The 16,279-nt window shown below is 45.8% G+C and overlaps 1 protein-coding gene across 1 annotated transcript in view; it reads left to right on the top strand.

The window, feature by feature from the left end:
- Window positions 1-3,808: 3,808 nt before the first annotated feature.
- Window positions 3,809-16,279, top strand: part of MTMR10 (myotubularin related protein 10) — a 300,662-nt gene continuing 288,191 nt past the window's right edge. The window contains exon 1 of the mRNA XM_069222394.1: window positions 3,809-4,111. Within this exon, the coding sequence (XP_069078495.1) occupies window positions 4,055-4,111 (57 nt within the window). The 5' untranslated portion in view covers window positions 3,809-4,054. The remainder of the gene's footprint in view (window positions 4,112-16,279) is intronic.

Here is a 16,279-nt window from a genome sequence, read left to right as displayed (position 1 = left end):
TGACGTGTTCTGCAGGCGTGATTACGACACACTAGAGGACACGTGGAATGCATATGTGCAGCAGCGGCCGCCCAAATCTCAAGGGTAGGGGTGGGCGAGTGGGGATGGGGATGGGGACATGGTAAAATTTTAAAAATACAAGCACTGGCAAAGTCAGCGCGGATGACTTGAAAGCAGGGGGTTAAGAACAGACAAGAAGAACAATAAAGTTGCGGCGCACTGCAACAATTACAAAACTAGCCACCTCTGTGCCTTGGAGAAGGCTGGCTTTCAGTTTTCCGTGGGGCTGTCTCTCGACTCAATGGTGGGCTGGGATGGTGGCAACCCAGACAGGAATGGTCAGCGGGTACACTGAGACTTCATGCTAATGCTTACCTGAGCTTGAGTTCCCACTGCCTGCCCAGTCAGTCCTGAAGCCTAAATTAATTCAACAAGGAAGCGGCAAGTCACATGCCTCTTCCCTACTGCTACTGCTGTCTGGGACACCGATCGAATAAAAAACCCATGCACTCCCGCCAGGGAGGAGATATGAAGAAATCTTTTTGCTAAATGTGCATCCGCACAACGTAAAGCTGTCTCACATAGCCTGTAGCCCGTTGGAGGAAAGCGGCAGACGAGCTTAGTTAGCGATGTGTTGCGTAATATCCAGAGCTGCCGACTCTGGGGCTGGGGAACCGAGTTCAAGTCTTAGTGTTGGCTCTAGAGTAATAAATAAAATTAAAGTGGCAACAAATAAAATTAAACAATAGGCTTACTTTAATGCTTTGCATTCATCTGAAACCTGAAGCACGTGTGCGGCACTGCTAAAATAAAAGCTGTGTGGGCTTAAAAACATATAGTTAAAGTTTGTATACATGCGCTTCAACTGTAAATGGCGAGCCGAGGCAGGAAACAATTAAAATGAAACCTCAAGCGCGTGTGCCGCTCTGCTAAAATAAAAACTGTGAGGCTCCAAAAACATATAATTAAATTTTGTATACACATGCTGCAACTGTAACTAGCAAGCCGAGACAAGAAACAAAAAAAAAAAAACATTTGGAATGCAACAGTTTCATGTTTGCTCAAGTTAGAGTTCTTAGCGTTGTAAATTACTGACTGGACTTTTCTTGCCACACAGACTGAAAATAACAAGAGGAAGAGAGCAGGGCGAGCTGGCCCTGGAAAAGCCCCCCTCTGATGTTGGTTTATGTTTACAGAGGGAGCTGGTGGGGAGGAGGGACTGAACACACACCCACAGTGTACGACAAACAGGCAAATACTAAAAAACAAGTCCCTTACAGAAGAGATAAACAGGACATAGCGTAATTCTACAGTACTTTGTGCTGCTCCCAAAGAGAAAAAGGCAGGACAAAGAGGCAGAACTGACCAGTAGCAAGCAAGGATTTTTAAAGGACACTGGAACTAACAAATGAAATTGCTTGAATTTGCTTGAACCCATATTATAAGTATACTTAAAAGTATACAACACGTTGAACGCTACGCTCGACCTAAAAAGGTGAGTTTGCATCCCCGCCCTCCCCAATCCGCCACGTCAGAAGTGGAGGTTGGACTTCCACTTTTTGCTTGGCGGTAAGGCACATCCAAAGCTGCAAGGCAGTAAGTGTGGCTGGAGTCCAGCCACTCTTTCCTATGGTGTTGTCGCAGCAGATAGGACTCCTTGGAGGAGTTAGTGGGACTCAGGCCGGCTTTCGTCTTTGGGACCGCCAACATCTAAATCTGGTGGGCAGACCGCTAAGGCGATGGATGGGTTTTCAATTGGAAAACTGACAGTGAGAACATTACCACCAACATCTAAATCAGGCCCTTAATGGTTTACTCTGGATCTTCTTACTTACATACCACATCTAAAATCATTCAGGAATTGGTCTTTGGCCCTTAAAAGACATTTACTACTTGTCTACTATTTATTAGGTCCAAATCAGCTTAATTTACAATTTATCTGTGCACAATTTCTTCAGGTGTACGTATTTCTATTGAGGACTTCCCTATGTACATTGCACTAATACTTTGTATGACTGTGTACTTCATTTGTTTGTGGAATCAGTACAACATTTATAGCTCAACTCTGTGTTTTCAGCAATTGTACTTCCAAAAACAACAGTCAAAGGATTTTGTTATATAAAACTTTTAGTCAATTCCAATCAGGGCCGGAGTGGGAAACCAAAGCAGCCCTGGTAATTTTGTCAGACAAGCCCCCTGGAGGGAGTGGAAAGAAGCACTGCTGCTTTTGTTCTTTTGTTACTGGGGGGAGATATTGCAGCACTGCTGCAAAACCGTCACCCCACCCTTCCAGCCTACCAGGGAAACACCTGATGCCCGATATGGCTAGTCCGACCCTCATTCCAATAACTAACTGGCTGAGTTACTCATGCTAATGGAACTGGGAAACCTGAGCGCTCTAGCAGTCATTACAGTAATTTGTTGTTTTGAAACATGAACAATTCTAGTTTCTTTTGGTTACAGAATATTGGCAGACATGCATGGATGTTAGTGGTCAATGCTATCCTCTAAGACAGTGGTTCCCAACCTGTGGTCAGGGGACCACTGGGGGTCTGCTTAGCCCACTCGGAGGTCCGCGACTGCTTAGAAAATGTAATAATATTAATAGATTAGGTCCCCAGCTTTCAGTAATGACTCATGGGAGGCGTATTCCAATAATGATTCAGTGGGGGTCTCCCGGTTCCAGTAATGATAAAGTGGGGGGTACGAAGAAGTCAAAAGGTTGGGAACTACTGCTCTAAGCATTCACCTGCATGCTGCCCTAACAGTTTATATTTGTAGATGGAAGAATATCTGTCAATGTTGTTTGTTGTGTCTTGTGTCACTGCTTTTTTGCAGTTTTATATAACGTGAACTTGACCCAAAGGTATTGGAGTGCTTTACATGAGCACCAGTTACATTACACAAGGACACATTCATTTTTGCTAGGCAGCTCTTGCCATTAAGCCACATTCTCTTCTCAAAGAGCTTTGGGCTCTTTAAATGTAATATTTGTCTCTGTAGAAAAGGAAAGTGGGAGATCTAAAAAAAACATAATAATCAGGAAAGTTTATTTCTTCCTTTGACTTCTATTGAAATGAAAGGCAATTTTGGGAGGGAGACAGACAAATTAAAGCCGTTTTTGGCTTAAAAATCGGGAGTCTCCTGCCTGAATCGGGTCTATTAGCATACATGCTGATAAACTACACATCGATACAATGTTTCACAATAAAGACACTGGCGCAGACACAGGTTTTCTCTCGAGTTTCGGTGACACACGTTGTTTGTTACTCATAACCTATGCCGCAGACCAAAAGCAGCAACATAACCTCTAGACAGAAAAAGAACGGGATGTCCTGCTCAAAATACGGCAAAGTACGGCCATCTTGAAATGGAGAAAGTTCGCAAGAAACGATATGGTAACGTTTAAAAAATAGGTTTACCGTAGCGTCATATTTATGTTTAGTATACTCACTAGGCTTTTCAAGCACTGCCATTGGGTTATATTAAAAAGAACCGGTATTGCTTTTTCACTTCATTCACTAGCGCTTTATTTGAATGCATATTTTCAATCGTGTTCTACTATAATTAGAGCTTTATCTTACTTAAAATAATTCATTACTGCTGGAAAGATCACCGGAAAAGCATTACTTTGGAATTACTCCTATCTTTACGTCTTGACTTTAGGCTACCGGCACAGCAATTTGCATAACCTTTCTAACTCGCACCACTTTGTTCAAGGGAGTGAAAACCGCCCTTCACGCTTTTCCTTCTTTTGTGTCTCTCCACTGTCAGCCGCTTCGGCCTAGTCCGCTAGTCCCTTGTCTATGTCTCTGAGGGTGTGAGCTGCCCCAGCCCATGGCCGCTAGAGCAGGTTCACAGGTCCCCGGAGAGTACTGCCTGCAGTGCACCCTCCGGGGATAGAAGCCGCTCTGTGGGATCTTATTGCCAAGCGCAGCAGTGGGCCGTTACATTCAGTCACAAGAAGCTACTGTCAGAGGGGCACATTGTCTCCCGGATCTACAGTTGTGAGTTACGGGCGGGTCCCCTAGTTCTGTCCCACCAGGAGGCGACTATGTTTTCCTTAAAACCTCCGAAGCCCACCTTCCGATCCTACCTTCTGCCCCCTCAGGTAAGTGTCCTTTTTGGAGGGAGGGGCGGCACAATCGTCAAAGTGACCGAGTTATGGTGTTGCACTTGTGCGTGATTTATGTCTTCTGACGGGGACTTGAAGTGAAGCGTACAATCTCCATTGGCAGAAAGGTCCCAGCTGTGCCGTGCACCTGGTGGATCGTTGTGGTGGCGGCGTAGGGAGGGGGTCTGTTCCGCTGTTGTGTATTGCACCTGCCGCAAGTCCATTCAAAGCGCTTTTTTACACAGTGTTGAGTGTTTCTAGCGGTTGTGTTCTTGCCTGCGAATACTATTCCGCAAAGTCCCCTGCGCAGTGCGCTTTCAATGTTTCTAGTAAGCGTAGGACTGCAGCACGGTCCTAACTTTAACCGTTCGAAATTTCCCCATATTCATATTTGATCTTCATTTAGTCATAGATGGGGTGGAGTGTAGATGTGTTGTTGTTGCAGAGGCGGCGTGCTTCGTATTATATATGAAAATGTGGCATTTTGTTGTAAGTGAACAAACAAACCGGTGTACTCAGGTGTTGTCACTAAGAGTTACAGTTCCGCAGTGTTTCAGGTGATAGGACTAAACTGAACATTGTGCTTTGGTTGGTTTCATGTTAGGGTATCACGCTCTGGCGTCTGCCTGAAGAGCTGATTCATTGTAGACACCTAGGTCACATATTAGTAATACCCATAACATCCCCGACAAATGTGATTACGTTATCCCTAGGCTACGAGAATGAAGTTCTCTCTTGTCCAGTAGAGATGAAAGAATGTTTGCATGTAAGACAGTGATTTTTTTTTTTGTCTCATTTTCTTTCTCTTCCAAGTGTCAGTGATACTCTTGTAGAATGGTAGGTTTACGGTCTCACATTAGAGATTACAGATTAGTTCCCCAACCATGGAAGGGTATATTTTTACTACATATTTATTGAAAATCAAGGCAAACACAGTGCACAAAGGATGTCGGTAAAACGACCATAGTGATAAAAATGACATGCACATTTGATATGGATTTAGTTAACACAGCGAGGAACAGAACGGAAAAAAACGTCGATTTGTTGTAAGCATCAATGTTTACAAAACGTAAACGATCACAGCTGTTATGTGTCAGCGTTATCATTCGTTTGTAGTATATGGGACACAAGGGTGGCCCCAAAATCCCCTAGGGCGGGCTGGGATATAACTCCTCGACATGCATCTCAGCCTGCTCGCCATAAGTCTGCCCTCAAGCCTAAAAGCTGTTGAGGGGGTCTTTTACTGCATCCAAACTGGTGCCACACGGCACTTAGCAAGAAGTGACCTGAAAAAAAACTCAGCGAGTAGATCTAGGGAGAGCAGTTGTGTCCCCTGGTAGCACAAGGTGAGACGATGAAGACATTTGCAATTCCAACATCTTGTTCAGTAAAGAAAACACATCTATCAAGTACTAAGAGAAATTCGAATAGATTCAATCGGAAACAAGAAAAGATATGATGTTAGCCAGTCTGGCAGACTCGGGGTGTGGTTGGTTGTGTGGTCAATGACAAACTTTTCCTATTTTTTTTTTTTTTTTTTTCATTTTTTTTGCCTGTCTGTGTGATGGAGATGTAAGCAAATGAAGTGAGGAGACGGTGTGAAACCTAAATAAGCGAATAAAGAAAATAATAAAAAACAAGAATAAACTGGATTTAGTTAATACTTTTAGTATTTAGTTGGAACGGTATACAGGGCTGTACGAGACCAAGTTGTGTTCTAAAACATGTTGTCCTCCGTGTATAATCTATCTTTTTGTGTTCTTTGTTTTAGGTGTTAACTATAGGTCCAGGACAGCCGGATCCATGATAGAATTTCAGGATAACTAACAAACAAATATGATAGTAATGTGCGTGGATATACTGAAAGTCTAGGTTGAATCTGGACCTATATTGCACACCCCTGGTGCAGATGGTACACAGATTAAGAGAGTGTTTATTTCCTCTAACTTTCTGCATATTATGAAGTAATAATCTGTCAAGGATTTTAAAACAAGTAGGTCTTTTTTAAACAGAAAGTTGGTAACAAAAGGTGTGTAATTGCACAAATTTGCTTTACAATGTGAGGTTTCTGCACCACGTATGCCTCCGGTAGCTCATCAAGAGGTTCAAAGGAAAAACTAAATACTCAATTTTTAGTGACATTGGGCGGTGCAGCCAGTAAAATAAATACCGTTAGGGATTAGCATGTAAGGAAGCTGAATTGCTGTTTATGTAAATCACACAGAAAATGTTCTTAGCTTTTATTTTTAAGGTTACCATTGGCTGCTTGCTAGAATGGATCTTACGAATCGTGAATGCAGAATGGTAATTTTTGACTACAGTGATGGCATATAATCTTATTCAGAAGAAAGACTTTCTTATGGAAAACCTACCTCTAAGACTTCTCGATGTAGTGCATGGTTCCTGTAGTAAATAAGGAAGTGCAGGGCATGGTCTCACAAGTTTGTGTGCACCATGCATAATCATGTCCTCCCTTCCCCACCCCTCACTGCATGTGCTGCAACCACTTAAAGGCTTACATGAGGGAGTATAGGCTTGAAACTCTATCAATATCTGCTTCTGTTAATGAATTCATGTGCCCACTTTAAGCTCTGCTGTCATGACATGAAACTTCTGCATCAGTGGATCCTGCCTGAACCAGTCTCTTCAAGCCCTTAAATTGGAAGTCCTTGGGCTTTTTAGCCAGGAATTTTAAGAGTTTTTCTTGTACAGGAATTTCAAATTACCTGCTGATGCTTTTTCATGTGGCTCTTCACACGTCACCAAGAACCCCTTCAGGCCAGCACCCTGTCCCCAAACAACTACAAAATTAGGCTAGGACCTGTGTCTAGTATATCTATGATGCAAATGATGTGGGGGTTATGCAAAGCTGCACAAGAGCCTATGGACTTGGATGCATATGTGGCCCCTGTCTCTGAAGACTTGTCCTGAGGTGAAGTTGCAGAGGTTCTTGGGCCTACTTTGAGAGCAGTGGGTTGATCTCTGGGAAAGCTCAATGCATTAGGTTCTATGTGCCTCCACTCTTGGCATGATTGAGTCTCTCTGGGTCAGAGTACCAGTAATGTGACTCATTTATCTAGAATGTTACACAAACCAGTAAGATTCACAGCTGCTATGTGCTAGTGTTTACCAGCAACGTTAAAAACCATCAGCTCAATCCCAGACCTCAGTGATGCTAGACTGTTACTTTAAAAATTGTTCCTTCCATAGAGGCTGGGCCTGATCTGAATACAGGTCCTTGCTGCTCTCGTGGTGGCTATGAAGGCCAGAAAAGTTTCACTTCCCCTGCTGCTTTACCACTCATGCACACCAAGAAAGTGCACACCCTGTAGGCCAGTGTGTTTCAAGATTTCGGTCTCTTGCTACAACACCTATTGACCTAAACTGGTGAAGGGACGGGACAAAGGGGTGAAAAAATGAGAAGGGAGCGTGAGAACCTGTGGGGCAAGAGAGGATGGCACCCCTAACTTACCAATGCGTGACAGTGCAGACCACTATTCCTACAAAATAAATACCTTTCACATACACTTATTTAAGAGTTTAAACTCCCAAATAGCATTGATGGTGAAAACAAGCCTGGTCATGGAATATGGCATAGAAATGATTGTGGTTATGTGTAGGAAAATGGCTCCTTATTGCAGATACCCCCCCCCCCACACACACATTTTGCCTGATATTGATGCTGACTTGACCGAGAAGTGTGCTGGGACCCTGCTAACCAGGCCCCAGCACCAGTGTTATTTCACAAAAAATGTACCATTGTTTCCATAATTGGCACACAGATAAGTCCCTTGTAAAAGGTACCAGGGGCCCTGTGACCGGGGAAGGTCCCTAAGGGCTGCAGCATGTGTTGTTTTCCATAAGGGACCCCTCACCTAACACATGCACACTGCCATTGCAGATTGTGTGTGTTGGTGGGGAGAAAAAAGCAAAGTCGACATGGCATCCCCCTCAGGATGTCATGCACACAAAATACTGCCTGTGGCACAGGTATGTCACCTCTCTAGCAGGCCTTAAGGCCCTAAGGCAGGGTGCATTATACCACAGGTGAGGGCATAGCTGCATGAGCAATATGCCCCTACAGTGTCTAAGTCCATTCTTAGACATTGCAAGCACAGTGTGGCCCTAATAAATATATGATTTGGGAGTTTGTCAAAACGAAATCCACAGTTTCGTAATGGCTACTCTGAATATTGGGAAGTTTGGTATCAAACTTCTCTGAATAATAAACCCACACTGATGCCAGTGTTGGATTTATTAAAAAATGCACACAGAGGGCATCTTAGAGATGCCCCCTGTATTTTACCCAAACCTTCAGTGCAGGTCTGACTGGTCTGTGCCAGCCTGCCACAGAGACAAGTTTCTGATCCTCTGGGGTGAGAGACTTTGTGTTCTCTGAGGCCAGAAACAAAGCCTGCACTGGGTGGAGGTGCTTCACACCTCCCCTTGCAGGAACTGTAACACGTAGCAGTGAGCCTCAAAGGCTCAGGCTTCATGTTACAATGCCTCAGGGCACTCCAGCTAGTCGAGATGCCCACTCCCCGGACACAGCCCCCACTTTTGTCAGCAAGTCCGTGGAGATAATGAGAAAAACAAGGAGGAGTCACCCCCTCAGCCAGGTTCACCCCTGAGGTGACCAGAGCTGAAGTGACTCTCTTCTTGGAAAATCCTCCATCTTGTTTTGGAGGATTTAGACCAATAGGGATGTGCCCCTCTCCCCAAAGGGAGGGAGCACAAGGAGGGTATCGCCACCCTCAAGGACAGTAGCCATTGGCTACTGCCTGTGACCCTAACACACCCCTAAATTCAGTATTTAGGGGTGACCCTGAACCCAGGATTTCAGATTCCTGACGACCAAACAAGAAGAAGCACTGCTGACCTGAAAACCCCGCAGAGAAAAAGGAGATGACAACTGCTTTAGCCCGAGCCCTACCGGCCTGTCTCCAGATTAAAAGAACCTACAACAGCAATGCATCCAGCGGGCCCAGCGACTTCTGCCGACTCAGAGGACTGCCCTGCAAGCCCCAAGAGGACCAAGAAACTCCAGTGGACATCGGCTCTGTCCAATGCAACAAAAAAGAAACCTTCTTTAAAGGGACTCCCACCTCACTCCTGAAGCGTGAGTCCCCAACACTGCACCCAACGCCACCGACCCGTGTCCAGAGAAACCAACACCACAGAGAGGACCCTCAGGCAGCTCCCACAACATGTCCACCCTGAGATGACCTCCCTGCACCCCCAAGATGATGCCTGCAGAGAGAATTAAGAGGATCCCCCTGACCCCGACTGCCCGGTAACTAAGAACCCGACGCCTGGAAGAAGCACTGCACCCGCAGCCCCCAGGCCCGAGAGCAACCAACTGCGGGTGCAGGAGTGACCAGCAGTTGGCCCTCATCTTTGCCCAGTTGATGGCTAGCCGAGAAGCCCCCCTGTGCCCTGCCTGCATCGCCAGAGTGACCCTCGGGTCCCTCCATTGATTTAAATCACAAACCCCACACCACTTTGTTTGCACACTGCACCCGGCCGCCCCTGTGCCGCTGAGGGTGTATTTTGTGTGCCTGTTTGGGACTCCACCCCCCCGTGCTCTAGAAAACCACCCTGGTTTGGTCCCTAAGAACGCAGGTACTTACCTGCTAGCAGACTGGAACCGGAGCACCCCTAGTCTCCATAGGCGCCTATGATATTTGGGCCCCTCTTTGACCTCTGCACCTGACTTGCCCTGTGTTGCTTTTGCTGGGTGTTTGGGGTTAACTTGAACCCCCAATGGTGGGCTGACTGTGCCCTGGAGACTGAACTTGTAAGTCCTTTACTTACCTGACAGACTAACCTTTACTTACCTCCCCCAGGAACTGTTGACTTTTGCAGTGTCCACTTTTAAAGTAGCTTATTGCCATTTTGTGCCAAACTGTGTACATTACTGTTTTCATTCAAAGTTCTATATTTACTTATGCCAAGTACCTTACAATTTATGTACTTACTTGAATTCTCAATCTTGTGGTTCTAAAATAAATTAAGAAAATACATTTTTCTATTTAAAAACCTATTGGCCTGGAGTTAAGTCTCTGAGTGTGTGTCCCCATTTATTGCCTGTGTGTACAACAAATGCTTAACAACACCCTCTGATAAGCCTAACTGCTTGACCACACTACCACAAATAGAGCATTAGTATTATCTATTATTGCCACTATCAACCCCTAAGGGTAACCCCTGGACCCTGTGCACACTATCTCTCACTTTGAGATAGTATATACAGAGCCAGCTTCCTACATTATGTAAGAACATTTTCAGACATTTATTAAGAGAAGAAACAACCCCATACTTTAACCTTAATGTGGGCTCACCAACAATGTTTCGAGGGGCGTTCAAGACCGTGCCAAGGGGAAGAGCAATGTATTGCATAGCCAGATTGAAATGGGAAAGGAGTAAAAAGATTCAGACGGTGGATACCCAGATTTAGATTTAGAAGCCCAGTTCAGACTTGAAGCAGATGATTTTCACTGCAATGAGTTTGACACTGCAAAATTGCACATTCGCCACTTGTTGGTAACCAAAACCCAGAAAGCATGCACGCCCCCCAGAGAAAGTTTTATAACCCAAAATACGAGGCTTGTAACAAATCTATTGGTTAAGTAGACTTAGAGACCATCAGAGAGCCACCACATTCATCTATACAACAATCGTAGGGAGATAGTATACTCAGTTGAAAATTAACAATACATCTGTATGTTATGAGTTTCTTATTATGCAATATGTGGCACTTGTCCTACCTTAATGTTCCTTGTTGAGATACACATTTTCTCGCACCACGTTTACATTTGGAATGACTCACTGTTCTAGCATTCCTTCTCCATGGATTCCAACTTCAACAACAAAAGTTATGTTTGGAATTCATTGGGGCAGGGCCTGCAGGACATGGGCTCCTTCATTGAATAAACTTGTTTTGGATTACTTATCCACCACATTTCAGCTTTTATTCTCACATGACAGTGCTCCATTCTACTTTATAGCCCTGAACCTACTGCTGAGCTCAGTGCTGCAGACTCCACTGCAACACTGGCACCACATAAACCTGGTTCAGCATTTCTGCCGTGAGTGGGGCATGGTCTGATAGAATTTGATCCAAACATTGTGTCATCTCAAATTGCTCAATTTCTTTGGGTGTATAAACGCATAATCTATCCTAGAGAATGTCCCATGCGGGGGATATTAGCATGAGTATCCCTTCGCATTGCCATGCTGTGCTCTCTATATTTCTAATAAGTGGAGTGTGTCCATGCCCTCTAACTAAAGATTTGCCAAGTGGTCTTGCGTTGGGCCTCGAGCTATCTAAATGTCTGTCCAGTACCAGTTGCAATCGTCCATCCAGAGTATGTCATGGTGAGTGTACGGTGTTGGGGTTCATACCACTGTCTCGAAAAATTCATGCATATTAATATGTGTAGCATATGTGTTTAGTAACACTGTAGATCTACCTCTTATCTTGCCCACTATGCTCACATACTAGGCATCTGCCGCCTTCAGTTCAACTGTTACTCTTAGGGGAATGCAGCATCCACCCACAATAGCACCCCCTGTGCCAAGGATGTGAATCTAGAATACCGTATTCTACCCTCCCCCTTCCATTTGGTCCGTTATTTCTCGTGCTCCTATAGTAGCAAGTGTGTGTCTTGTAACATTACAGTCTGTGCCATCGTGCTTTCTCGCATATGACCAAATTCTTTGTCGTTTTATGGGATTCTGTATCCCCTTAACATTACAAGATGGCACTGTCACCCCCATGTGTGCAGTGTGTGAACCTCTCATGCGCCCCCCACTCGGTCGCATTTAACAGTTCATGGCACTATTTCCTCCCTCCCCCCCACCCCCTCCCTTTTCTGTGTGGCCTTCCCCAAGCCAGTGACCAAAATTGACACATGATGTCATCCCAACACCCCCCAAAAACAACAATCTATTGTCTCTCTCCTAGTGCCATGCCCCCAGGTGTGGGGTTATCCCAGTGGTCTCGCACTAGGTCTCACACACAAGTTTGAGAGTAGCAGTGGTCGTGTATACCCTTCCCCCCCCCCACCCCAACCCTGTTGGGCTTAAGCATATTCACATCAGTGGTCCCCCCTCAATTATAGTCTCATGCCAATAGTTACGTGGCTTCCTTGTGCTCTCCGGTAAGTGGTCTTCGAAATACTGCATAGCGTCCTCTGTGTTATGAAAGAAGTATCTTTTCCCTTGGATGCCTATTTGGAGGCGTATCAGTGTCAGCAATGCTTAGTATAGCCCTCATTCTCCGAATTTTCACTTTACTTCCATAAACAACCTCCATTGGGTAGCCACGCCATAATTTGGGTAGAACGATATTCTGCTCCCATTGTATTCCACGTTGCCCTGCAGTCGAGCTGCCCCAGGATGCCCATCTTATCTTTGTATTGTAGCATCCGCGCTATCAGCATTCGCAGTGGGGATCCTGATTTGGGTCTGCTGCCCGGTGTTCTGTGGGCTCTGTCCACCGACAGCTCCTCTCCATCACCCAGCCAAGACTCAAGGAATTGTTCCACTCAGGTGGTTTCAATCCTTTCTGGCAAGCCAGGTATGCCGACATTGTTGCGTCTTGACCTGCCCTCCAAATCTGTCAGTTTAGCCTCCTGTGCCTGAAGTCGCCAGTCCTGATCAGCCAGTTGGCTGGTGTGCGTCCCCAGTACCTCATCCATTTCATAAGCTATAGTTCCCAGTTCTTTCATGCGGTCCCTTATTTTGTCCATATCCTGGCATAGTAAAGCCACTGTGATGGCCTCCCCATAAATTTTTTTTGTAATAGCCCTTTTGCCCTCCAGGTTGAGATTTTTGATTTCCAGTTTTGACAAAGGCGAGGGATCCTCCATGTTGGGGTCCTCAATAGGAGCAGCGCTTTGTGCCGTTCTGGCCAGTCCTTCTTCAATGCGGTAGCGGGTCTTAGTGGTCGTACCACCTTTGGGTTTTTGCAGCTTCCGTACCTGGCAGTAGATCACTGATTAGTTCGAGGCCCAGGGTGAATCAGTCTGGTCCTCGCTGCTCCCACTGGACACGGGGGGGGGGGGCGACCCTACATATGTTGCTAACTGTTGCAGTGAGGGCGGAGCACCTGCAGGACCTCCCTCCACCTCAGTATTCAGGGCTAGCCCTCAGAGCTCCTCCAGTGGACTATGTAGTTTTGTGCGGTTGGTGGGGTGATATGGGGTTGGGCAGATTGATTCAACCAGTGAAAAGTACCCCTATTTTTCGCCACTTAGTCCTGTTAGGGTGGAAGCGAGCCAGGCGCATGCTTTCTCCCTCAACAACGTGGGCTAGGAAATCTATTGCCTTGAGTCTTATTGCCTGTTCCTGGGGGCAGTGTTCACTCTTGTGTTTTTTTATATTTTTTTTACCATATAGTCCTTTCCAGTATATGTGTGAAAGCCAATCCACCCACCTAAGGGGTTCAGTGTCCACTTGGCTCCTGCTCCGTAGGGAGTACCATCAACTCCGCATCCCTCTCGCTTCAGTCTGTGATGGAGGGACACCTGCGCTGCCCCCAGGGTCTCTTATGCATGTGTTGCGGGGTGCCAATCCCCTGTCTCCCCCAAGTTCTTGAAATTATGAGCTGTGGACCGCGCCGCCTGTCTGTTTTGCCTTAGGCCTCCCCGCAGAGGCTCTGCATCTTATGTCACACACCACTAGCGGCCCGGCTTCTCCTTGGTTGCGCCCTCTGCGCAGCTTCGGCTTCTGACCTCCAAGCAGGCTGCAATCCTCACAGGGCGTGCTGCAGTCCTGGCTGTCCTGATGCTGATCTGGCCTCCGCCACACCCCAGATCTCGTGGGGCATGCTTGTTGGGAGGGGACTCGCTGTGTCTCTCTGGCGTCGTCCTCTGGGTGGGGGGGTCACAGCAGTGATGTACATACAAGTTTGTGGCAGAAGGGAGTCTTGATATTTGCAGTTGTCAGAGCTGCCGTGAGGTATATCCTCCCTGCTGTCTAAAATTCTTAAATTAGATCTCAGAGTGGCAGTTCACAAGTGGGCGACCTGGGTTGTAGCTAAGGTTTCACTGTATGCAGGTGATCGTCTTATCTACGTGAGCAATCCCAATATCTTTGGCTCAGAAATAATTCAGATTCAGAATGACTTTCAAAGATTTTACTGAGCTACAAGTCAGGTGGGTTAATTCCTGTGTTTACACAATGGGCGGAATGAGAGAAATGGGGAACACACCTCTATGGCCAGGTCCTTTCTGCAGCATAATGCTATCTTATGAGCTGGGCATGGCTAAATGCTACAAGTCTCCCTTTGATGGTGGGCTTGGAATGTCTGAACTAGTGATCTGTTATCGAGCTAACCAACCTGTAGTCCTAAATGTATGAACATTTGAAACCATTGCTAACCAGTCGTGCAACAGGGAGAGATGTGCTTTGGTGTGAGAAAATGTCTTACACATTCTGTATGGAAGAGGCTGCTGAATATTGTCCCCTCTGCTACCAGGACAGTGATTGGTATCTGGGGACACACACTACAATGAATGGAATGGAATTTAAAAAAAAAAAAACCCTCACACAACAAACTCCCTTCTGGGTGGGAAAGATTATACCAGGTGAGAGCAGCCTGGAGGCATTTATGGGTTGGTGCACTCTGGGAATTATGCTGGTGGAAGATGTAGCAACCGATACAGGAATTCAAATATTTGCAACATTGCAAGAGGCGTTTACTCTTCTTAGAGGAGAAGATTACTAAGAACACATTTGTATTGTCACATTCAGCTAAGATGTGCCCAGCTGCATATTCCTGAATACAGCCCTCTTAAGGCCAAAGTTACCATCAAACCTCTCCTAGATAAGAAGAGTTCCAAAATATATGCACCCAATAATTCACCTCCAAGCATATTGCCAAAGCTTGCAAGTCACTGGAAGGAAGATATGGGGCAGATAGATGATACCGAATGGCAGTCAGCTGTGATTGCACTCAGAGAAACTGTCATACCAGCATGTTATTCGGTTTAAGTATCTCCACAAGATTAACTACACCAGACACAAACTGTGGAAACTAGTTAGGAACCAATCCCCTATATGCCCAAGATATAAGTAAGAAATAGGTAATCTCTTACATTCAACCTGGCAGTGCACCGTCTCCCTTGCTCTGAGTATAGCATGTTAAACATTCTAGATGCAATTGACATAACAGATATCAAAAGGCTTTAGGGAGTTTGAATGAGGGTGTAATTTTGTCAAAGCATCTTGCTCCTGTTATCAGCCTGCTGCTTCATTTAGGGTGGCTTTTATCAATTATAGACTTGATTTTGGTAGCCCTGTCAATGTTGCTCTTTTGGAATCTAGTCTGGATAGTTCTAGGGACTGTACTGCCATCTTGAAGTCTTTTGGTGAGATGAATGTTTTCAACTTCTTGAGGAGGCTGATTGGTAGAAATGCACTCTCAATCAATTAGGTGTTATTTGTATAGCGTGGCTTGTCACCGAGTGGGTATTCTAAAAGCCAGGTTTTCAGTCCCTTTCTGAAGGGAGTCAGTGAGGGTGCAGAGTTGGAGGGGGAGGGCGTTCCAGGCTTTGGTGGCAAGGTGGGAGAAGGAGCTTCCTCTGGCGCGGTGTATGCATGGTATCTTTGCAAGGGCGTGGAGGTTCCTAATCGGTTTGTGGTGGTGGTAAAGGCAGTGGTTCAGGTATACGGGTCCTTGGTTATGGAGGGCTTTGCAGGCATGGAGCTTAAAGTAGCTTCTTTTCTGGATCAGAACCCAGTAGAGGTCCTTCAGGTGCTGGGTGATATAGGTTCTCTTGGGTAGGTTGAGGATCAGTATGGCAGCTGCTTTCTGTATCATCTAGAGTCTTTGTATGATTTAGGTGGTGGTGCCTGCATAGTGCTTAGCAGTAGTCCAGTCGGCTGGTGATGAGGGCCTACGTCACTGTCTTCCTTGTGCCGATGGGGAACCACTTTGCGTTGACCAGGCATTTCTTGGAGAGTTTGCTTTTGAGAATGGTTCCAACGTTGTGGGCGTGATCTTTCCGTGTGGGGGTTTGTCAGATGCTCTGCTGGCCACCAGGAGTCATTCCAGAGGGTTGAGTGTCTGCTGAAGATCAGAACTTCAGTTTTGTCTGTGTTGTTTCAGGCAGTGTCCTACATCTGGGCAGATAGGTTCTTCATACAGTTGTGGAAGTT

Source organism: Pleurodeles waltl, chromosome 3_1 (genome assembly GCF_031143425.1).
Source record: "Pleurodeles waltl isolate 20211129_DDA chromosome 3_1, aPleWal1.hap1.20221129, whole genome shotgun sequence".
Lineage (NCBI taxonomy): Eukaryota > Metazoa > Chordata > Amphibia > Caudata > Salamandridae > Pleurodeles > Pleurodeles waltl.
The sequence above is the reverse complement of the archived record's forward strand: the minus strand, read 5'-3'. Positions and strand labels throughout refer to the sequence as shown.